Raw genomic sequence first — 23981 nt, forward strand, 5'->3', positions numbered from 1 at the left:
AATTATAGTTTTATGTATGAATATAAAAGAGAAAAAAATAAACTAAACTGCCATACTGTTCTTTGTCTCTTAAACTCCACATAATAGCGTAAATTGATCAAATCAAACCATTGCGCCTGTCATAATAAATATGGATTTAGCTCCGAAGGAGAATAAATATAGTGGGCAGATCCTGTTACAGATCTGCTGTCAGTCAAGAAAAGGAAATTGATCCTCAGCCGATGAACCGTTTTACTAGATAAATAAGGAAGGGTGGGAACTGCTGGGTTGATAATTAAGACAAACTCAAAAGCCACTGTGTGTGTGTGTGTGTGTGTGTGTGTGTGTGTGTGTGTTTGTCCCACCTGAAAGGCAAACGCCCAGAGGGCGGCAGCAACGCGCTCTCGTCTGTGTTTCGGACATGTAAATGTTGGTTTATTTGCCCTTAGTTCAGTCTTGCAGGCACACATTCTCTCCCCAGGCTTCCTCGCTTTTGTAGAAAACCCAAACTACAGCCCTTTAACCCTTATTTGATCGGGGTCCAACTAAAACCGAAACAGCTTTTTGGTTATTAGTGCTTATTCGTGGCGAAAGTGCTGCCTGAGAAGCTTTGAGTCAGGGCAAAAATCGCTCAAAGTAAAAGCAGGGGAAACTATCCTGATTGCTCAACATGACAATAGCAAATGTTTTATTATAGGATTATAGGGACTGTCGCCGTCCATATATGATTCTATATTGATTGACTGATTCTAATTTTCTTTTTTTTTTAACATGAAAAGCCTGCTAATATAACACTGATAAAACGCTTCGGGAAATTAAGGGATCCGGTTTTAATTGCATTAAAAAAAAAATTGGTTTTGGCGTTATTTTTATTTTCATACCATCAAAGCTCGTACAATAAAGCAAACGCGTCCAAAAGAAGCATTAATAAAGGTACAGAGGGCCTACACTAGATGCATATTCCTCTGTTGTATCACTTCTTATTCATAAGTTTAACAGAAATGACTTGAATTGGGAGTTTGTATCTTTTGGCCTAAATGATATTCTTAGTTTCCGAACCTCGACCTCCTTTTCCCCCAATGTTACACTTTGTCAACTTTTTCTGGGAAACGTTAACTTTCCTACTTTACTTTCCTATTTCACTTTTGTGTGTGTGTGTGTGTGTGTGTGTGTGTGTGTGTGTGTGTGTGTGTGTGTGTGCGTGTGTGTGCGCTGTGGGCTCTGCTTGATCTGTTGTTTGCGCAACACAATCACATTTCTTTTAAGCGACAGGGTGTCTAGACACACACGTGACCGGGCGCGTCAATGCGCACTGGAGACTGGAGACGGAGCAAGGGCACCCAAACCATCCGCCTCATTTACAGACAGAGAGCCTTTTACCCCCCTCGAGATCACTCGTCGGCTCGCTGTTCTTCCACTCTCCAGACACGGAAACTTCGTGTGAGATACGAGGTTGGATTATTTTATCCGAAAGGGATTCGGCTACTAAAATAGGTTACGAGCCTTCGGTTGCGTGGACGTAACCCGAGGGTCTCTTCGCTTTCTCTCCGGCTTTTCAGACGCAACTCAACTCGGGTGAGAGATTCAGTCCTGGATTTGCTCCCTGGCTCTATGGACGAGGCTCATTCTTGCCAGCAGACCACATCCTTTGCAGACGAGTGGCATATTTAGACGATAACGGATAAAAAAAAAAAAAAAAAAAAAAGCCTCCGCAAGCCTGCTTGGAGAGCCCTTCTCTGCGCGGTCGGATCAAGGATTTTGTGGATTAATGCTCTTGAAGACACGGCGACGAGCTTCGGTTTTTCATGGGATAATTGTGATAGCGTTTTAGCCTTTTAATTAGGCCCCAGTTTGTCTAATTTCCACCACAGCTGATGCGCATAGATAGGGAAATGTTTTGACAGTGTTTATTAGTGAAAACGGCCCGGAGTGTGTTTTTAAAAGGGGGTCAGTTCACGGCGCTAAGGCTGCACATCACCAAGTGAATAATCGCTCCACATTCAGGGCTACATGCTGCTGTGTTGTAGCTGATTCCCCCTGTCGCTATAGAGGTGTATTAAGATTCATTATTATAGCCCAGACTTTATACGCATGGAGGTGATGGTTATTTATCCCCGGAGGACAAGCTGACTGTCCCATGAACCTCGACTGCTTTTCGTTGATCAAGTCTGCAGGAGAAGGCAACTGAGACTGGCGTATGCTACAGATTTCCTCTGCTTATCCAGCTCCCAGTTTTTCCACCGTATTTTCTCAGGCTGCTTGTCATTGCCTGGACTCGGATCCCGGAATCTTCATGATTTGCGGACACCATGCTCGTTTTTTAGCCGGGGAACCCTCTTTTCGTCCCGCATGTTTAGGACCAAACGATCGGGGCTCGTCCGGCGACTCTGGAGGAGCCGTGCGCCCGTGGAGGGCGACGGGGAGGCGGATAGAGGGACGCATGGCTCCGGGGGCTGCTGCATGGGCAAAACGGCAAAGGTGGCCAAGTCCAACGCCGGGTCGGAGGCTGAATTGAAGGCTTTGACCCACTCGATACTGAAAAAGATCAAAGAGAAACAATTAGAGGTGCTTTTGCAGGCGGTGGAGTCCAAGGGGGGTGCCCGAAGCCCCTGCTTGCTCTTGCCCAGCAAAGTGGACGCCAAAGTGGGTCAACAGTCTTACTCTCTCCCCATGCTGCTCTACAAAGTGTTCAGGTGGCCGGACCTCAGGCATTCCTCGGAGCTGAAGAGGCTGTCTTGCTGTGAATCCTACGGGAAAATCAACCCAGAGCTCGTTTGCTGCAACCCGCACCACATGAGCAGACTTTGTGAACTCGGTGAGCTGGATTATTGTAATAACCTCATCCTCACACCCCCCCCCCCCCAAAAAAAGTTCTGAAATTGCGTTTAATTCTCTGGTGGTCGGGCCTAATTTTATACCCAAGTACAAATTCAGACACCGTGTCATTGTGTCAAAGAATTACCAGACTCTTAAAGGGATAATTAGCCTAATTCAAATGACATCACCTCTCCTGGCACAGTTGTCTTGAGTTTCCATAAGGTCACGATGTGGAAAGCGTGCCAAGTGGTCCTCTTCATCTTTTCGGGAGTATGGTGTCATTAAATGTGAATTTGGCATGTTATAGTCACACCACAGATCTTTTTTTTAATTCTAAATGTCCATCAGTCTATAATTTGGATTCATCTCTTGGTTGTGTTTAAATGCTAAATATGTTGGTTTCTTAATTAGACCCGACTCTTAACTTGTGTGGGTTTTTTTTTTTGTTGGCACTTTTAGAAGCGTCAAAGCACTTCTGAGCCGTTTACTCCCAACTTATATCAGGATCAACTTCACCAAAGCCCCGCTTTTCAAACAAACAGCCCATCTGGTATTTCAACATTTCACAATTGGCATTTCCAAAGTGCAAAGCGACTCATCCCGGGCTTTACAGTCTTTCCACGGTGAAGTTTCCAGGGCCTGTGTGTGTGTGTGTGTGTGTGTGTGTGTGTGTGTGTGTGTGTGTGCTTGCTTGCTTGCTTGGCGTCCCGGGCCAAAAGAGGCCCGTATCTCAGTTTGTCCTAGACGCTGATAGTGGCCCTCCTGGCGCCAGGCGGCCCCCTGTTTATCTGCCTGCCAATGAAAGGCAATAGCCGCCCGGCCAGCCTCACTGCCTGCCTCTCTAGGCTGAGCTGGCAGACACAAAACCTTTTTCCCAGCAGAATGACAACTCTTATCATAAAGTTTAGATCTCTCCCTTGTTTTTTTCTCATGCTCTGCTTTTTTTCCCTTCTTCCATGCAGAGTCCCCTCCTCCTCCATATTCTCGTTATCCCATGGACTATCTTAAACCACCAGGTGAGCTTGATATATATATATATATATATATATATATATATATTATATATATGTAAATGCATGTTTAATGTCTGAAACGCATATGTTTTGCAAAACATTCACATCTTAAATGCCATCTTGTGTTGAATGTTTATGTCTCTACTGTATGTCTGACATTACATATGCATATAGTCTTACACACCGCCCCTGCAGTGCATTTGTGTGTGTGTGTGTGTCTGTGTGTAGGAAACAGGCTCCATGTTATGTTGTGATTTATGATAGCAGTGGAGTGGCACGCCTGGCTGGCTGGGCAGTTCTAGCATGGCTGGCAGCCAGGGCAAAGCAGCACAAAGTTGAGATACCAGCTATAGACTGACTGGCATGTCACCAGGGGCACTGTGTGTGTGTGTGTCTGACTGGGGGAAGGGGAGTTGTAAGGGTGTTTGTTTGTGTGTCCATCTATCTATTGTGAATCGCAGCACAGACAGCGGCGTCTCTGGAGCCAGCCAGCCTTTATCAGCTGAATTAATAAACAGATTAAGTTTGAGGACTTGTGTCTGTGTGTGGGTGGGTGGGTGGGGGTGTGTCACTGTCCCACATCTCTGGATGTTTTTTAGAGCACGAGAGAGCATTTGTGTACGTGTGTACCACCGATCTTCCGACTGTTTTTTTCCTTAACAAGCTTTGGTCTTGCTTAATTGTTTTCGCACTCCACCTGTGCCGGGCTCCACATGCTGCTGTGGTTGCCATCCTATTCCCCAGTGCCGGAAAGTGGCATCAGGTTGTGTCATCGCCTATTAAGTCGGTTTTGAAGTGTGTTAAATTTCAGGCTATAACCAGAATAGTGCGAGACCGGGAGAGCTCTGCACAACAGTTTGTCTTCATGTCACAGAGAAGGTGAAAAAGATATAAATGCATAGTCTGTGTGTGGGACTGTTAAGGCCTCAGTTTTTAATTTTGCTGTCTGTCAGTGCAGGAAAAGCTCAGAGTCCAAACAATGAGCGATCAGCCGACCAGCAGGCCAGTTAGTCAGGAGAAGGAGAAAGTGGCTTTCAGTGAGTGGAAACAATAGGAAGTCATTGCAGCTGCCGCCATGGTTCTTCAAAGCCCCCCTTCCTCTGTCTTTATTTACCAGGCCTTACCTGAAAAGCATTTCCAAAGACTCAGATATAGGCAGAATTGATCTAAAATTTTTGAAAGTAAAATGATCAACAGTGAGATCTTCTCTAGCATAGTGTCTTTGTACAAGTTCAGTTGGAAACATTCCCGTGATGAAAGGAAACAAGAAGGTAAATAGGAAATGCAAGCTGGATCTAGACAAAGGAAATGATTATACAACTCATGTTACCACCCTGTTTCTCCTCTCACAGCAAACTGAATTGGTTTGACTGTGTGGGAATTAAATGTTGCCAACAAGGGTAGAAGAGGGCATGGGAAATATCACCAGGTAGCCATTCTTTCTCTTAAGTAAAGTTTTTATATTTACATTTGTATTGTAATATGAATTTCTTGAAGTAAGTAATACTCAATATAAAATATTTGTGAAAAAGTACAGCAGACTCCAGCTCACCTGTCATGCTATTTCCTCATTTAGTTTCATTCAGTCAGCAGCTGCAGTTGTGGTTAATCAAAGGAGACTCTGTCTGTGCGTGGTGAAGGAGGGTGAAAGACAACATATATTAATAGGACAATGGAGCAAGCTGGAGGGTACACACACACACACACACACACACACACACACTCAAATACACACAGAGGACAGATGAGCTTATCATGCAGAAAGACAGGGGTTTTTCCCCAGGGCCTCAGGGAGCTGTCAATCATCAACCTTCCCATTACTGGGGGCTATGACAGTTTTCTGCACTATTCTCTGTATTTGCTTTATATTAGGCTGTTTCAAATCATCATGACTTTCAGAAAATCAGCATATTAACTTTTAGCAGCCAATCAGAAGTTGTAAAAAATCTGCATGAAGCGGAAGAACGATGGATTTTATGATGGTGGTTTTATGATTCCAGTGAGCAGGAAGTCAGGCTTATATGTGTCAGGGTGCCTGTCCGCTCCAGCAGCAGCGGTCAATATGAAAGCAGCCGAGACGTAAAATGCTACCTTGTTTCAGCTCTGGGGAATATAAATCACACACTGTTTGGCTCTTTCTCTCTGATGCCCCCTCAGCCCTGTGGTCAGCTGTGAACTGTTGCCCGGGAGATCAGGGCAAGGCTGCTGGCAGCCAATGAAAGCGAGGCAGGCTGGGCTATGCCCGTGCATCTCGTTACTGCGACCACAGCGGCACGGTCCGCGTCCGGACGGGGACAGAGTGGCAGGGAGGAGGGCTCGCAGTGAAACCACTCTGATCGCTGTTTCTTTATTACTTCAGAGCTACTGCAGCTCTGCTCGGGCAAACAGGAGACTAAAGAGATGATCTGTTAGCTGGAGAGAGGAAGTATTCAACAGAAATACCATCCTCCTCCTTGGATTCAATGCATACTGACCTTTCAGTCCCTGTATTTCTTCAGTTTACTTCCACTGCAGTTGTTGCAATAGACCTCAAATTAACTTCAATGAAATGGTCATTTTTGCTTTTTATTTTATTTTATAGCAACAACAATGCGCACAGCTTTAAACTGCACTTTAGAGTCATATTTCAATCAGAGTGGAGGTGACCACCACCTCACACTGGTTCAATGGATAGTAGGTGTAGCACAGCGTTGACGTGCAGCAAGAGGAATGTATCATTAGTGAATACCAAGCTACCAACAGCAGGTCTGCTGCAGAGCTAGCCTGCTCCCAGCGGTGTGCTGCTCCGCTCAACACACACAGCGGTTTTGTTAAAGCTCCATTCAGGTGTCATGTTGAAACTAGTCTACATTACGAGTCTTAGTGGGAGTTAAGCATTCAAATGCAAAGCGAGAGGGAGAGAGAATAAGTAGTTTTTTCTCGTCTGCCCGTCAAGAAAATTTATGGTTAAACGCTTTCAAGGCCTCCTTAAGATGTGTCTGCTGAGGCGGCCGCAAACGTATATATAACTTATTGCAAGGTAGAATCATTGCTAATACATCTTTGCTGTCGGTGTGAATGCTTAGATTTTTGATTCAGCATAAATGTCTCATATTTGTAGCTATTTTTCAGTCTATTTTTCTGTCCTTGGAGAGAAAAGTAGGGACAGGAATCATATCAAGAGACAAAAATCTGCCCAGTTTGGATCTTTATTAAAAGAGGAGACCCAGAACACAAAGGGTTGCAGTCACAGTCATCTTATATTGGATCTGTATTTGATTATTTAGCAGGGATCAGAAATCTCCAGCCCAAACCCTTGCCACAATCATTAGCAAGTAAAGAATACAGCTCTTTTCAGTTCAGTAGCATGTCTATGCAGAGATGCGGGGCTAACTTTCCTCCTGAAGCAGTGGATTATGGGGGATTATCGGGGGTGTAAGAAACTCTCCTCTGTAAGTCCTTTCTGTGTGTGTGAGAGTGTGAGCTTCGTCGTCAGCGTCTTCATTAGGCATTGATTTCACTGGAGTGATTGACGGTCTCACAGCTGCTGCTTTGCCTTCTCCCCACACACACACACACACACACACACACACACACACACGCACACACAGGAACACAGGAACACACACAGTGCTAATTCAAAGTCTCTGTTTCTCTCTCCATTAGATTCTCCAGACTCTGGACCTTCATCCGGTGATACTGGGGGAACGACATACTCGGCCCCTGTGGGGCTTTCAGGTAAATATTGCTACAAATAGATTTCCTATTCCCATTTTCTTGCCTTTCTCAGTCATTTTTTTCTTCTCTTTCTGTTTTCTTTCCCTTCTCCTGTGCATTCCTCCCAACACATATCTCCCCTCCATACTTGTGAGGATGAGGCAGTGATTGTGGGGGCCCCTGCTTCCCCTCTGTAATAAAAAAAGCCAGAGAAGGAGGGTGGTGTATTTCTCCCACATCCACATAAATTCCTCCCTCCTGGCTCTTTGAACAACGCTCCTCTCTTCTCCTCTTCCTCTCCACATTCCCTCTCATCCCTTTCCGTGTTATGTTGTAATGGAAGACAAACACGCCGAGCCGTTGTTTGGAGAAGAATATTCTCTGTGCGTGCGGTATTGTGGGGGAAGAGAAAAAAATCAGCAAAAAGAGGCTTCAACTGACATGCGAGTGTTTGTTTGGGAGTGTTTGTGCGTACAGGGGACGTCTTTGTGGACAGTTAACTCTCCTCTGGGCTCAGTGTGTGGATGAGAGTGAGACACAGGCGCCATTCTTTCTTCCATCTCCCATGCAGGACGTGTTTCGGGCTTCCTCAGCTTTTCTCCCATAATCCCCTTTGGCAGCATTGCCTTCCTTACCCAGCGCCCTGTCCGCAGGCTACAGAATAAGATGGTGTTCGCGAGGGACAGAGTTTTGCTCTCTGCTGCCTCAGATTGCTCTGTGCTGTTCTCTGCTTTCCCTGCCTCAGATGGTTCTCATTACTGGGCCTTTAAAGCCTGTTTTATGTCAGTTGGTGTTGGCTGCCCATTTTCCCCCCTCCTTTGTTTGGTGGTAGGAGAGGGGGGTTAGCCTGCCTGTCTGCGTGTGTGTATGTGTGTCCTTAGATGAAGGAAGAGATTGGAGCAGTGCTTACATGAACAGAGGAACTAAAAATCAGTCTCTCCTCTCCTCCCCCCTCCTCCACACCTTCAGATGGACACTAAAGTCCTCCCTGTGTGCATTAACTAAAGACACATTTTAGACCCAGTTCAAACTGTGAAACTCAAGAACTGGAGTCTTAACAGGCGCCCCCATGCTCCCTCCCATACTCCCTTACTCTTTCCCTCCCTCAGCAAGGCGTACACACTACCCTCCTCCTTCTCCTCCTCCCCTGTTTTCCTTCCTGGCGAGGATGACATGGTTGTGGCGGCCAGCGCTCCAGTGAATGGGCCCCCTCAGTAAGAGCAGCAGAGGTAGAAAGGCTCGGGGCTGGGATGGCTGAAGCACTCTGCCCTCATGATTTCCCTGGCAAGCCCAAAAAAAAAAAAAAAAAAAAAAGCAGCTCCATTCCTCCTCCCCGTTCATACTCCCTCCCTCTCTCCTTGCTTCCCTCCTTTGCTCCCTCCCTCTGGGGCCCTGACAAAAGAAACATGGCTCTCCCAGAGGCCCGCCGCTGACCTTCTAATTCACTCACTCTGCCCTTTTTATGTTCTTCTCCAGACATATTTACAGAAAGGAAGAAGGAAGAGAAAGGAGAATGGCTTAGAGGGAAGGAGTGTGGCAAAGACTTGAAGTCAGAAAGAGTGGCACTGTTCTTTTTTTTTAGTTGTACTAGGATATTTAGTGCTTGTTAACTTTTAGAAAAAGCTAGTGTTTAATTGGTAAAGCAACCCTGCCTGCGGAGTTAGAGAGTGGAAAATTACTCAAAAGACATCCTCATTCATAAAAAAAAAAAAACAACACAGTGCAGGCGGAGCTGATGAGGTGAGGTTAGAGATACCATCATCCTCTCCTGTCTTTCCTTTTTCGTTCTCCCTGTTTATTCATCTTGGAAAAAGCCAAGACTATCCAGGCTGTAAGGAGTTAAGCGAGCTGCGACAGCGACAAGCACAAATGCAAACTAGGCTGCCTGCCAGGCTACCAGCTCCAAAGCTCCTCTCGCTGGCTCACGTCATCAGCTTGGAACAGAGCAGAGAGGACGGAAGAGAGGAGGGAAAAGAAGAGGAGAGGAAAAGAGAGGAGAGGAGGAGTGGGGGTTGATGGCTGGAGGCCTGGAGCTGGGTGTTGAGGTGCTGATCTTGGTTGGAGCCAGGGTGAGGGCTTAGCTCAGGGGTTTAAGTTCGCCCAGGAACCGAAGAGAGAGATCAAGAGAGAGATTTGGAAATGGGAGATTGGGTCAGGGTTAAGAGGGCGCTGGATTGTTGGTTATGAATCTGTGGAGTGTTAAGTAATATTTAAACTTGTTAGGGACTAGATTCTTAAGAGCGGCTCAGGTAGCACCCGTGTGGCCAAACGTCCATCTTGTCAAGCTCAAAGAGGTCAAGTTTTTTTTTGAGGTTTGTCTCAAATAAAAGTCCTCTTTGAGCTTGAAAAGACAGAGGTTCAGACTGTGGGACAAAGTGTGGGTGTGACTGTACGAGGGCTGGGTGCCATTTTAAAATCTATCTATGCTAGCTACGAAGTTTTGGTACACGTACCGAAGCAATACTTTGTCCGATATAGACAAGGTTTTCCTTTTGTCAAAAGAATCCAGATAATCTCATATTTTTGTGTTTTTTGTTGTTGACACTTTTTTTGATAATCAGTGATATAAACACATTTCAGTCAGAAGTAATAAGGTTTAATCCACAGCCATAGTGTGTACTTACCTGCAGTCTTCTTTAAAGCCGATTTATAGACGTCTGTTTGTGCCTAGCTCTTATTGGATGTACAGCATTGGTGTGTGTATGTCGGTGGCGTGCCTGCTGGTGCCATCGGGGACTGACCCGGAGTGCCTGTGTGTAAGAGGATCCAGTCGGGCACGTACGCACACACACGCGCATTTTCACACACACACACCAACACGTACACAACAAGCAGGCAGATAGAATGACCTGGTGCGAGCCCTGGCGCACGGCCGACTGTCACACAGGCGCTTCCTCCCACTGCAGGTTAAATTTAGGCTTGAGTTGTATTCTTATACCACCAGCCAGTCACCTCGCTCGACAGACAGTCGGCCAGCCCTTCAGTCAGTCAATTAGTCATCCAGTGAATCGGCTGGAGGTATAACCTTCATCAGGGGCTCTGACAGAGATTAAATTTAGTCTTGGCACCTCGGCTCATTAAATCAAACTAGTTCTGCTGTCATATGGAAGGCCCCAAAGAAACGGCCCATTTTTGGTGCAAACCCAGTGAGAGAAAGGGCCTGTGTGTTGCTTTTTTGAGGTTTAAATCGCTTATCACCAATGTTTAGACACAATTTTATAATTCTTTTGAAGGCGAACTTCCAGCGATCGACAGGTCCAGTCAGAAACAGAGCACCCTCAGTCCCCCTCCTCTCTCTCGGCATTCCTGCCTTGTTTGGGTTAGCAGGGAAAGGAAAGGGCTGCGCAGGATATGACCTCATGTCTTTGAGGAAAAGGCGAGCGGACAGGGAGGCAGCCGAGGCCTCTTCTTGACAGAAAACAAACACTGGAGTGCACCGGCTAGAAGGACGGAGTGTGTGAAACAAAGAAGAAAAGAAAGAAAGAAATTTAACATTTGTTTTACTTCTACAAAGATAGAAATGTATACAGTATGTAGCCAGGTGACCTGCTACTGTAAACTCATTTAAGAGACACTTAAACACCATAAAAACTGTTTCTGCTTTGGTTGAATCTTGGTTGAACAGTAAGAGGAAGGAATGAAGAGAGAGAGAAGATGGCGGCTTTGGGTGGAGGGAGAGATGGCCGGCAGCTCTGCTCTGTTCTCTGTAATTTGGAGGCTGTGTGTTCAGCCAGCGAGTTGAGCAGAGCAGAGCCTGGGCTGCTCCGTGCCGGGCCAGGATCTCTCATTACTCCCCACTTCCTCTCCTTGCGCGGCAGCCAAGCCGCCTTTTGGCAAGGGACTTAATTTTGGTTTTGGCCGTCCTCTGTTCCCCACCCTGTGTCATTATGCTGCACAAATCGAAAAAACAGCATGCGGAGACAGTGGAGGATGGAGAGAGGGGGGAAGAAAGAGAAGAGAGGATAGAGGAAAGTGTGCCCTTGCTTGCTTGTGTAGGGTTTTTGCTGAAGATTTGGTAGCAGAAAATAGCATGTACAGTTAAAAGCATTAGCCTACCTTTGTATGGCCAGTTGATTGAGAGGTGGGTTATGCAGATTTGGCTCCGAGCCAGAGCTGGAGGGAAGCCCAGAACAAGATGAACATTGTTTTGGTTTGCAGTCACTCTGTGGAAGTGAATTTTGACATTACCTCAATGTATGAAGATATGAAAGAGAGAGAGAGAGAGAGAGGGTGTGTGTGTGTGTGTGTGTGTGTAAAGGAGACAGAGGAAGGGAGGGAGGATCTCCCCCCTCCGCCCCCCTTTTAGCAGGATGAAGACGGAAATGGAAATAAGTGGAGACACATTCCTGTAAACCTGTGCGTGTGTGTGTGTGTTTCAGAATTCTGTGTGACACACAATACTGTAGTTTCCACCCTCCCGCCTGCTCATTCATGTAATCAGTTTGTCTTTTGTGTACTGGAGGGGTACGTATATGTGTGTGTCGTTTTTATCTCCACCCTGCCACTAGCCACATCTCTATCATCACAGACCACAGTGCTGGTATAATCACACACACATTCACAGACATACACAGGTACATAATTATTAATAACAGAGCAACAACAGCACAACAAAAGCTTGGGCGAACACAACTGGCTCTGCTGGTTATCTGCCTCTCTGTTTGTGGTGTTTGTATTATTTAGTTCCCACGGTGTTTTAGCGCCACAACAATGTGGGTGATTGTTTCAGCTTGTCTGTCCATCTGTCCGTAGCGCTGTGTGTGTATGCAAATGGTTTAGAGATACCAGGCGTGTGAGTGATCTTCTGACTTGTGTGTTTGCAAAAGTGAGCTGATGACATCATTACAGCCTGCCTGGCACCCTGTAGCCAACTAGCCTGTGTTTATTTGTCCCATCGCCCTGGGAAATCTGGGCTGCAGGGGATCATTGTGTGTGTGTGTGTGTGTGTGTGTGTGTGTGTGTGTGTGTGTGTGTGTGTGTGTGTGTGTGTGTGTGTGTGTGTGAGTGAGGGTCAGCATGATGAAGTGTTGGAATAATAACTCAGCAGGAGTAGGAAGGAGGAGTTACAGGGGGAGTAAAACGTCCTTCAGTGAAATGTCGAGTAAAAAAAAGTGAAAAATCGTGCTGTAGTTTTGTGATAATGTGGAGCCAAATGGAAGATGCTGCCCAATTCATTATGAAGCATTCCTGTATTTTATCTCAAACTGAGAAAAACACTGTGTCTGAGCGACATCAAGGCATGTGGATCATGTAATTATAGCAGAAACTTCCACTCAGACAAAATTATACTGTAGATGGAGGCATTAGGAAAACATGCGCCATTTCTTCTCCTTATCTCCTCCCGGTCGTGGCCGGATGGTTCATGTTAGAGATGGCGTGTCTGCAACTAATTTTCTCTATCTGTGTTTCTGCGAGGAGTCAGATCTGTAGATAGCGAAACTGTGCCACTCCCCTATGTGGTTTTCCTGTCATAAGGGCTCATTTAGGTTCCCTGAAGCAGGGGGGGAAGGACTTCTTACATAACCTGCCACCCTAAACAGGCACTTCCTCTGTCAGCTACTAAACCCACTGCCGTCTATCTGTCTATATATCTACCTATAGGGCTGAACAGTAGTCATTTCTTCTGCACAGTTGTGGTTTTACAAAGGAGGCACGTTAGTAAGGCAAATTAGATCCACCTAGCACACTTTTTTTAGATAATCTTGCTGCTTGATAGACAATGAAAACGGCCAAACATGGCTTGTTTGTGATGAATCTTAAAGGTGAGACTAGCAGCTTGAAGCTGCATTAGCCATCCATTAGCATAACCCAAACCAGACTGTGTACAGTCTTTGGGTTAAACTTACATGGCTGTGTTGTTGTATTGATGTAGGACAAGGACACTCGTCTGTCTTCACTACACAGAACAGCTGACATTTCTCTTTCTGAAGGGTCGCCTGTCATCGAATTTCTTGCAGCAAAGGAAAGTGAACACAACAGGCAACAAGCCTGCTGTTGAGGACTCAACAACTCGACTTCAAAAAATCAATCAGAAGAAATATTTTTTGTGAACACAGTGCGAGAAATGCACACAATGCTTTCACTGCAGACAGAAACACACATGGGGCTGAACATATACGGCATGGCAGAGAGAACAAAAGGAATGCCTTCAGGGTGACCCTTGACCTTTGGAATAGACTTTCTCCGGCTCGAGAGAGGGTGTTGACTTAGAAAATAAGGCACCATGAAGAGTCCTTCCTTCCCCCTCGAGCTGTTTTCTTCATGCCTTCCCCATTCCTCTCTTCAGCCGCTGTGTGTGTCTGATGATGACAGGGTCATTACACGTCTGAGCTGAGAGAAGCACAAACACACACACACACACACACACACACACACACACACACACACACAGGCCTCTCAGGGATCGATACGAGACAGTTCTCAGGAGCCTCCTCACTATTTACCGATGTTAATAGTGTTGTGTCCAGGAGTGAAGGTTGAAAATTGTGTGTGTGCATGAGGGTGTAGGTGTGTTACTGTGTGACTGCGTTGACTTCTAAGTATAGTAGCGACCTGGTGTGTGTGGAGTCAGACAGAGGTAATGATTAACCTTTCCAGACTGTGTTTCTGGCTGTGAGAGAAGCACCCAGTCTGTTGTCACCCCTCCCCCCCCCTCAGCTGCCCCTCCTCCCTTCAACCAAGTCCAATTGTCTCAGCTAGCGTGGCGTCTACTCTTTAAGACCGTGGACCATTAAAATCCACAGGGGAGCTAGCAGTGTATGTCTATTTGCCGAATCTGTCCTCCCCGTGCTATCGTTTAAATATTTTGCATTGCATAGGGGGTTTATTTAATCACAGATATTTACAGTCCGCCCCCACCACCCCCTACGTTGCAGACCATAAGCTGATCATCCATTAAATACCTAAAAAACAAGGAGCAATATGCTGTTTTTGTTTGCACAGTGTTGTTAATGGCTAACATCCACATTAGCTCTCACCAGCTGCTTCTTGCACTTTCTTACATTGCAAAAAAAAAAAATGCTTTTAACAAGGCCTGTTATCATCATCCATGATCACATGATGCGCCAGTATCTTTCAGTAATGCTCTATCAACATTTTAGCTCTCAGCTGCTTCATAGTCTAGCAGCAGGGAAAGTCCTTTTTTGTTTTGTTTTTTTGGATGGGGGTTTATGTGTGGGCCCCATGGGACAAACCAGACTGGGACAGACCAGCAGCAGACAACTGACTGGAGCAGAGCAGAAAGGGCCGGAGTGACAGATGGCCTCAGGCTGCCAGCTAGCCTGCTTATCTCCAGCAAGGAGAAGCCCGAGACACACAGGCTGAAAGGCTGCAGAGCAGACGAGCAGGTGGGGGCGGCAGACAGATAGACGGACTAATGCTTCGATAGGCAGACATCCAGAAGGCACACAGACAGATGTACAGGCTGCATACAGCTCTGTAAGTGTTCAGGGGGCCAGAGCTGATGGAAACACACCGCTCCGAGGACAGACGGACTCGGTGCAGACACTCAGTCGACACTGTCTGACACACACACACACACACACACACACACACACACACCTATGTGAGAAGCACCTGAAATAGTGTCAGACTGTAACATGAGGTGCACGCAGGCACACGTTGTGTTAAAAATTCAAATTCAGTTAAATGAGCCTTGCACTTGGAACAAGGTGTGTTGATACAGGGCCACTCACATTAGTGTGTGTGTTTATATTGTGTGTGTGTGTGTGTGTGTGTGGTTACGTGTTAAGCAGCATTACTCATGAGGTGTAAGCTCATCTGCTGTCAGGACAAGCTGTGAACACAGTCTTCACAAGGCTGCGGCCCACAGACGGAGGAGTCTGCCCGTCTCGCTTTCTCTCTGCTGACATACTGAACAGAAAAAGTTTGGTTTTGTTTACACAGTTTGAGCTGGACAGAATACTGTAACTATATTTATTCTCTCAAATTAGCTTTCAGTCGGTCTCTTATCTAACTGTTCCTGAGGAATGGGAAGAATTCACACTGCTGGACAAAAAAGCCCCAAAATCACTTGACTGCAGTGCTGGAAACTCAAGTACCACACTCAATTCATTTAATCAATTACAAAGTACCTTTACTTGAATATTTTCATTTTATGCTGCTTTATAGTTCTAAAAATGTACTGATAACCCTCAGATGATGTCATGGTGATTTCATAATGCATGGTTATTTCGGTTTGGTCTTGGAGACTTTAAAATTATAACAAAAAAAGTCTCTTTTACAAACCTGGGGGGCATGAAGTCTGAAAGACATTTACTAGTCAGAGAGGATATAACAGAAGAGGTAACTGAGACATTTGCATTGTGGGAAGTGTAGGGTCCGGTGCTTTTTGGAGCTTTACCCACATTATCGAGCATATCTCGGTCAATTACTGACTTTTTCTTTTTGTAATCTGCCTCTGGCAAGACGGCACTTGTAATGTAGTGTTTCTACGTTGCAACTTTTACATAAGAAAAGCGTCTGAATACTTCTTACGCCGCTGCTTTACTACCCTGCTGCTGACCCTTGTTTTTCTCCCTTCAACCCGTAGCTTTTATCCCTCTGTCGCTTTCCTCTCCTCTGTGGTTCTCACTTGCTACCACTCAGTTTCTGAGAGGAGAAGAGAAAGAGGAGAGGCGACGAGGGAGGGGAAGCGGGGCAGTCAGTGTAGTCCTGAATAGCAGGGTGTTTTCAGGCTGCAATGACAGGCTCAGACAGGCAGCCGCTCTAATGACCTCTGACGCCAGGCCCTGTCTCTCTCAGCAATAACAAACACACACAGGGCCCCACAGGTGAGCTCCACCAGCAGGCCCTCTGTCAGCTGTTAAGAAAGTCCAACGCATCTTTCTCCTTATCAACTCCGGCTGTTCCTGTACGTACATGTAAAACAGACCCAAGAGCAAAGCTCGGTCAAGATCGGGGACTCTGTCTGACATCAGCCCAAGACACAAAAGACACTTTCTATCTCTTATCTCAAAGATAAATGCTTTTTTTCCCTGCATTTAGTCTAAGGTAGATAGCTGGGTACTTAGTTTCCCCCAGCACCCCATGAGGACGGATTTACGATAAACTCCCTGAGGCTCAGCTCTGACCAACTTCAAAGAACACAGCCTCTCTTGTTTTATGGAAGGCATGCTTTAAGTCCCCCCCCCCTTTCCCCTCCTCTCTGTTTCTGTCTCTTTTCCCACTGTTGTCTTTTTCTTCCCTTTTTTCCCCCTCCTTCTTTCTGCGTCTAATGAAGGCTAATGACAGGCCGCGGTGAGTCCGCTCGGGCCGGCATAGATCCTGCCGCATTAACGTCGCAGTTTGTCTCAGACGGGACCTTCCAAATTACCGGTTACATTCACAGCTACTGCCAGATGAAACGAGGAAGGGAGGGGGGCAGGCCGGGGTCGGATGGGAACTGAAATGGCTCTGAGAGGGGCTCTGTTAATTTTTTTCCCTCACATATATTTCCCCTCTTCAAGTTTACTTAACCCTTGAATGTGTCTTTCATCGGGGCTGGATTTGAGTGTTTGTGTGTGTGTGTGTGTGTGTGTGTGTGTGTGTGTGTGTGTGTGTGTGTGTGCGAGAAGAGAGGAAGTATAAAACATTGTTGAGCAGTTGATAGGAGTTTCAGCAATTAGGTAACGACCCTAAAAGCACGAGAGGCGCTTAAAAAATTAGAAGAGGAAGCAAAGTTGCAAATATGTGAAAAGCATTCCTTCTCTTCCCCACCCCGCCCCCTCTTTCTTTCCTCTCGCGCTCTCTCTGTCTCCCTCTATTTCCCTTGCGCCTGACTGGCTCCCACTTTTCTAGCTGGGAGCCAGATTTCTGTGGAATAGAGATATGAAGAGGGAGAGGGACGGCGCAGGAGGCACACTAAAGGGAGACGGGAGAGGGAGGGGGCGCTTGGAAACTGGAGCATGGCCAATGCTACACTTCTTTTACGCTCAGGGGAAACTTTAGACTGGAGAGGCCTAGCTTGTCAACGATTCAGACACCAGGGTTTGAGAGTTAACGGCCTGCCTTACTCCCCAGCTAAACACCATGTGCTTCGCTGTAGACAGGGAATGGTTTATGTGTTTATGTGAAAGTCACTCGCTGTTGCTCAGTTACTGCGGCCTCGTATATTTGAGCATGAATTCAAAGATAGTTTTCTAATTTCCTCCAGCAGGGCGAAGCACGTTGCTGTGGAGAGAGCTGATCAGGGCAGTCAGTTGACGTCACTACATTGTTGGCTACGCCGCTACAAAAATACAGCGAGCCAGACAGAAGATAAGCATTTAATGCCTAGACAAATATTGTACTGCGTGTGGACACTTGCCTGCCAGTGTCTCTGAGTTGCTTCTCTTGTCTGAGGTCCAGGAATTCCAACATGGTTTTCCTGTATGGCAGAAATTGAGGATGACAGTTTAGTTTTGGCTCTTGACTAAAGCAAATTCTCTATTTCCCAAAACAGGGGTGAGGAAGTAGCGATGTTTGGTGTAGCCTTTGCTTTTGCACTCATCTTTTCCCCCTCTTCTTTCTTTTACTTTATTAATCTTTGCATTTGACTGTCTAATATTTCCGTGTCATGACGTCTTTACTTTGCACCTTCCCATATGTCTAACCGTCTCCTTCTCTCTCTGTTTCCCTCTTCAGATTCCCTGGCATTGCAGGAGTCTGGCGATCGGGCCCATTGGTGCGTGGTGGCATACTGGGAGGAGAAGACACGTGTCGGGCGCCTCTACTCAGTCCAGGAGCCCTCTCTGGACATCTTCTATGATCTACCTCAGGGGAACGGCTTCTGCCTGGGCCAGCTCTGCTCCGACAACAAGTCCCAGCTGGTGCAGATGGTGCGGGCCAAGATTGGCTATGGCATCCAGCTGACGCGTGAGCCAGACGGGGTGTGGGTCTACAACCGCAGCTGCTACCCCATCTTCATTAAGTCGGCCACACTGGACAACCCTGACTCACGCACGCTGCTGGTGCACAAGGTGTTCCCTGGTTTCTCCATCAAAGCTTTTGACTATGACAAGGCCGGCAGCCTGCAGAGGCCGAACGACCACGAGTTCACGCAGCAGCCTCGCACAGGCTTCACGGTGCAGATAAGCTTTGTGAAAGGTTGGGGACAGTGCTACACCAGACAATTCATCAGTAGCTGCCCATGCTGGTTGGAAGTTATCTTCAACACCCGATAGCAGCAGCCTTTCTCTTCTTCACCCTCCTGGCCTCTTCTGCCTCCCTCACAAACAGACTACACCCACTTTCCTTTTTTGTTCCAGAGGTTCAAACCGAGAAAAAAAAGAACGTTTTAAAAGAAGAAGAAGAAAGTATACGATTCTGACGGACTTTGTTTAATAAATGACTAAGATTTAATGAAATAAAATAAGAAGCGAAAAATGTATTTTATGTTATATATAAATATATTATTAATTGTAAATATGAAGACGTTTTATATGCATCATTATTTATGTATTGTGCAATGTGTTGATGAGAAAAAGAAAATAAGATGCACTTTGCTTAATATAAATGCAAAACAAAGAAATGCCAAAATAAAAATAAAAATACAAATAACATTTCTTGTCCAGTCTATTGATTAATCTTAGGGTTTGTGGTCAGTTCTTTCAAAGCTGTTCTGTTTTGTGCATAATCCAAATTTGATTATTTGTATCGATGCATATGTCAGTTCTCTCAGTTAATTTAGTTCTGGTGACACTGGGTCTTCATTATTACCAAAGTCAGCGCTGGCTTAACTTTGTGCCACTGAAGGACTTTGATGTCGTTGATGTTGTGGATCGTGAAAGCATTTCCCTTTGAGACAAAATGAGTCAGACTGTGACAGAGCCATAACTCACTGTCCCCGTTCTTACAGCCTCATTACGCCTTTTAAAATTGTCTGTTTTTTTGGAGTTATTTCGGGATGAATGTCCCTCTTCCTCTCTGTCATTAACTGACTGATGACATCACAGCCAGGAAGCAGTAATGACAAATTTCAGGAACCAATAAAGTCAACAGAGGGTCTGGCTTCCTGAAGGAGCCTCTTTATTGTAATGGCTGATAAAACAAAGGAATGTAAGGTATCAAACAATCACACAAAGAATCCAGTGCCACACCTGAGGAAATGAACACATACTGGAAAATGTACTGGAAGATTACAACTTCATTTAGATCTGTTAGACATCAGATCGGACGAATGGCATGAGTATGTGATTAGAAGCAATGGGTTATTTATGACCTATTGTATTTCTAAAAACTAGACAAAACAAAATAGATTTCCTTCTGACAAAACCTTTCGACTGTATGTATGTGTGTGCGTGCGTGCGTGTGTCTGTCTGGGCTTCGTCCTGTTGCTAGTCAGATGGGTGTCTGTGAAGAGGATTACAACTGTAAGCCTGCTTTACCCACACACACTGTCTCAAAGACCTACATTCACAAGACCCACTTTCCACGCCATCCAACCCCCATCCTCCGCTCTGTTTAATGGCGCTTTGAAAAAACCTTGAATTTTATCAAGAATAGGAGAGAGAAAACAACATAATTAGTGACAGTGACTCAGTGGTGGAGGCAGGACTGAAATGAAGCATGTATGTGTACTTCCTCCGGGTCCCTAACCATTTTTTTTATTATTAAAGAAGAACCTTTAGAAAAGCCTTTGTCCTTGAAATAAAAACTTCCCAGGCCCACTCTTATTGTTTATTGCCTGTATATATAAGTAATCGCCAAATCATTACTGAAAAAAGACACTATGTTACACTTTAATATTTGTATGGTATTAGCTGACACATATAATTAAATTATTCACACTAAGAATAATAAACAGAAATCCACACAGATTAATACGGCAGCCAATATTTGTGGTTTGAGTAAACGCTTGTCCAAGGACACATATTTATATTCTTTCCCTTCTGTTTTAATAATGATTGTGCCCAGCAGATACATTACTGTGTGTATCTTAGTGTTTACCATAAAATCCAGGAAAAAAAAAACTTCATCAACAAAGAAGATAAAGACTATTAAAATAAAGCTCACCAGAGGGGTTGGGCCACATGGTGGGACCCTGTTCCTTGACATCATGCACTTTAAACTCATGGGTGTCTGCATGCCGTTGCAACAATAATCCCTAACCCTGCTAATACAACTAAAGCGGCTCGAAGCTTTGTGTGTGTGAGTGTGTGTGTGCGTGTGTGCGTGTGAGACAGAGCGAGGAATGGCCTTATATCCATGACTTTTTTCAGACAGGGTGACCCTGATTCTGCCCAGTAATAATTCCATTAAAACTACTACAGATTTCACCAGCATCTCTAGTATGTACATGTAATTAGACATGAAAGCTGTTTTTATGAGCTGCTCCTAAGAAAAACACTTGAGTATTTCATAAGCTTGTTCCAGTACTACTTGACTCAAAATGTTTAAATTTGACTACTTTTAAGAAAGCATATGTATAAAGGTGCTAGCGTTTTTCGTGTTTGAATAAATGCAATTGTACCCCCTTAAATGCAATAGTATTTAATCCCAGAAACAAAGGCTGGCTTATTATTTAAACCGACAATCCCTGTCATTTCATAAAAGGGCATAATAATATTATTAACAGGCACTTACTTAGTTGTGGTGTCTTTAAATTGGCGAAACAGCGCCCCTCTCGATTGTAACGGCTGGTACATGTTGTTCAGTCTGTGTGGTGAGAAAGGGTATTACACTCCAAAAATTGGAGTCAACGGATGTGAAGCAGCCAGGTGAAGTTGGCATCCTTTGATTAGAAAATCTAGATGTCAACTATTAAACAATCCCATGCGGTCAAAATTACAATGGACAGATGTCTGGGAAATAAACTGCGACATGATGTTTGAAACAGCCACTTTTAGGCCTCACACAAGAACTAATTTAAGGGTTAAGCAACATTTAAATGTAGTTAACAGTTCGCTAGTTTTTCTATGTTGATATATGATAGCAAAGGAGAGAAAAAAGATGGGGAATCTCTCAGCAACCAAACAAAATGAATCACATGCAGCAAGTGCAATGGGACACGACTATCACCTGGATATTGACCACTTAACCTGCATGAATGGCGTCAAGATCAAGTAACGTGAGTCCATACACCCTCTCTGTGTCTCTGTCTGTGTGTTTTCTTGGTGCTGGCTTTGTGATGCTTAAATTTGCTATGTATGTGGTTGTTTGGTTTAATGCATTGCGCCTTGTTTGGACACAAAGGCTGCGGTTTGTGTTTCCGGTGACAGACACAATCTATTCAGTCACCTGTTGGCTGTGTGTGGCTGTTTGTAGTCAATACAGACTGACTGAGATGGTGGATGCATGTGAGATGTTTTTTATATTGCAAAAGTAACAAGAATGATGTGTAGTGTTTGTTTGTTTGTTTGTTTGTTGATATGAGGCATCAGCAGTGTGACGTGGACATGGGTAGATGATCATATGTATGTGGATGTTTTACAGTATTTACAATCTTTGAAGTATGAAATCCTCTCTTTGTGTTGCCTCTTTGAAAAGGTGATCTAGAGCTAAAAAGACTGTAACTGTGGAAGAACTGACATGATTTGCTGAAGACTCATACAAGCTTTACCTGAACTTGAAAATGTATTTTTTCTTTGCATGTATGAAGGTTTGTTTGACCCCCATCCCATACACTGCAGTCGATTTAGGCATGGATCACTCTGTAGACAGTATGGAAAGGAGGAAGGCTCAGACCAGTAACTCTTTCAATATCCATATGAGCATGTGACTATATACAATCAACCTGAATGTTTTCAAACCTATCCTTTTACATGAAATGTACTGCATATTAAGTTTGACAAAAATGCCACGTTTGTTTCACCATCTTATTCCACAATGTAATGAAATACTATGCATGCTGGACAGTCCTTTTGTAAGAAACCAACATGTGGTTTGTCTGTGGTTAACACACCCATGCAGTCTATAGCAGTGTGTTTTTATGTATATTTATATGTGTGCGTACCGACTGGGGGGTTGGGAAAATGAACAGCATTGTGCTCTGTAGGTGGGGCCTTTATAAGCCTGTCTACGTGGTTTTGTGTGTGTGTATATGCCCTGACCTTTTCACATCAGGAATTGTTTTTCTAATTAGAATGTCATCTGACATTGAATCTGATGTAAACATCCTCTTGTATGTTTAAATAATGTGTTATAGATGTGTCTGGAATGTGAGCGATCTTAAACTGCATTATTGTTTGAGACATCCTATATATGCAGTATATATAGATCAAAGGATTCTGTATGCTTTGTCCTTGCATTTGCATGCTGTGTGTCATATATTATTTGTGCGTGCAGGACTGTGTGGACATATACATGAGCGCACACACACACACAAAGTCCTCGTCTGTGCCGGTAGACACAAAGCCAGACCCCCCCATCCCCCTCTTCCTCTTCCCTGGGGGGGAGATAAGACAGCCTGTCTATCTGGCTGCTCCCAGCAGGAGGGGGGCTGGGGCTCGGATTGTAGGTTATGGAGGTGATGGGGTGGGGACAGTCTAGCCGTGTTTACAAGCGGGATGTGTCGGTTGGGGGTTTAAAGAAGGGGACAACCACTTCTGGCATTCTTATGCTTATTTCACCCCCCACCCCACCCCACCCGAATGGCCTGAAGTCATGTTTTTCTTAACCTCAATGAATCACAGGGAAGAAAAAAAATCACACTGCAACACAATATGCACACATACTCTGGCTGAAATGAATGTGCAAGCATAAAATGGGTATGTTAGACTGTCTTTGATCTCTTCTACAAATAACAGGCCCCCTTATTAGTATTATTATTTATAGGTCCAGTCAAAACTGCATTGTGGTTAATTAAAAGATTTAGATGTAGTGTTAACCACTGTAACCAAATTAGCTGACAGTAGCAAGAATACAGCAAGCTGATCGTCATTAGAAAAAATGTTCAAGTCCTGCATTTTCCATGTGTTTTGAGACAATATTGTTGTGCCATCACACATGTTTGCACAGAAAAAAACGTGTATAAAGAAAGGGTTGGAAGCCTAACTTTCTTGTTGCATTTGGCGAATTATTTTAGCAGACAAGTTAAGTTGCAACACCATTTCTAAAAAGGTTTATTGGTGGTAATGCAGATCCTCTATTGGTGTTATGTTGATGCATTTGGTCCAAAAAGAGATAATGCAGTAAATAACAAGTAACTGGCCCACTGCGCCCAGTATGTCAGTGTGCAGCCTTTTGACCAGAGTAGAATTTTATGCATTATTGGGTTCAAGAAGAAGTAGTACATCAATCACAATTTCCCTAAGGCCAAAGGAACATCTTCAAATTGCTTGTTTTGTCAGACCAACAGTCTAAACCCCAGAAATATTCAGTTTATTATCAGTAAAGAAAAATAAATGCATCAAATCCTCAAAATTAAGAAGGTAGTACCAGGGAGTGTTCAGTGTTTTTGCTTTGAAAAATGACTAACGATTAATCAGTGATCAAGAGAATTGCAAATTATTTTTCTTGTAATGCCCATATGTCAGTCGAAAACTCAAACGTGGCAGA

The 23981-nt window shown here is 44.7% G+C and overlaps 1 protein-coding gene across 1 annotated transcript; it reads left to right on the forward strand.

Annotated features, from left to right (window-relative positions):
• The first annotated feature begins 1270 nt into the window (after positions 1-1270).
• On the forward strand, positions 1271-19043 carry smad7 (SMAD family member 7). Its single transcript, XM_051412646.1, has 4 exons — positions 1271-2794; positions 3759-3812; positions 7455-7526; positions 18129-19043. The coding sequence occupies exons 1-4, from the start codon at positions 2329-2331 to the stop codon at positions 18665-18667; spliced, it is 1131 nt and encodes a 376-aa protein (XP_051268606.1). The 5' UTR covers positions 1271-2328; the 3' UTR covers positions 18668-19043.
• Positions 19044-23981: the final 4938 nt, after the last annotated feature.

This window comes from Dicentrarchus labrax, unplaced genomic scaffold, assembly GCF_905237075.1.
Source record: "Dicentrarchus labrax unplaced genomic scaffold, dlabrax2021, whole genome shotgun sequence".
In the NCBI taxonomy this organism is placed as follows: Eukaryota; Metazoa; Chordata; class Actinopteri; family Moronidae; genus Dicentrarchus; species Dicentrarchus labrax.

Bases quoted from the DNA above. Each gene is read 5' to 3' on its own strand.
- smad7 (XM_051412646.1), top strand. From the start codon at position 2,329: ATGTTTAGGACCAAACGATCGGGGCTCGTCCGGCGACTCTGGAGGAGC. The intron at 2,795-3,758 runs GTGAGCTGGATT...TCTTCCATGCAG, and splicing joins GAGCAGACTTTGTGAACTCG to AGTCCCCTCCTCCTCCATAT. The intron at 3,813-7,454 runs GTGAGCTTGATA...TCTCTCCATTAG, and splicing joins GGACTATCTTAAACCACCAG to ATTCTCCAGACTCTGGACCT.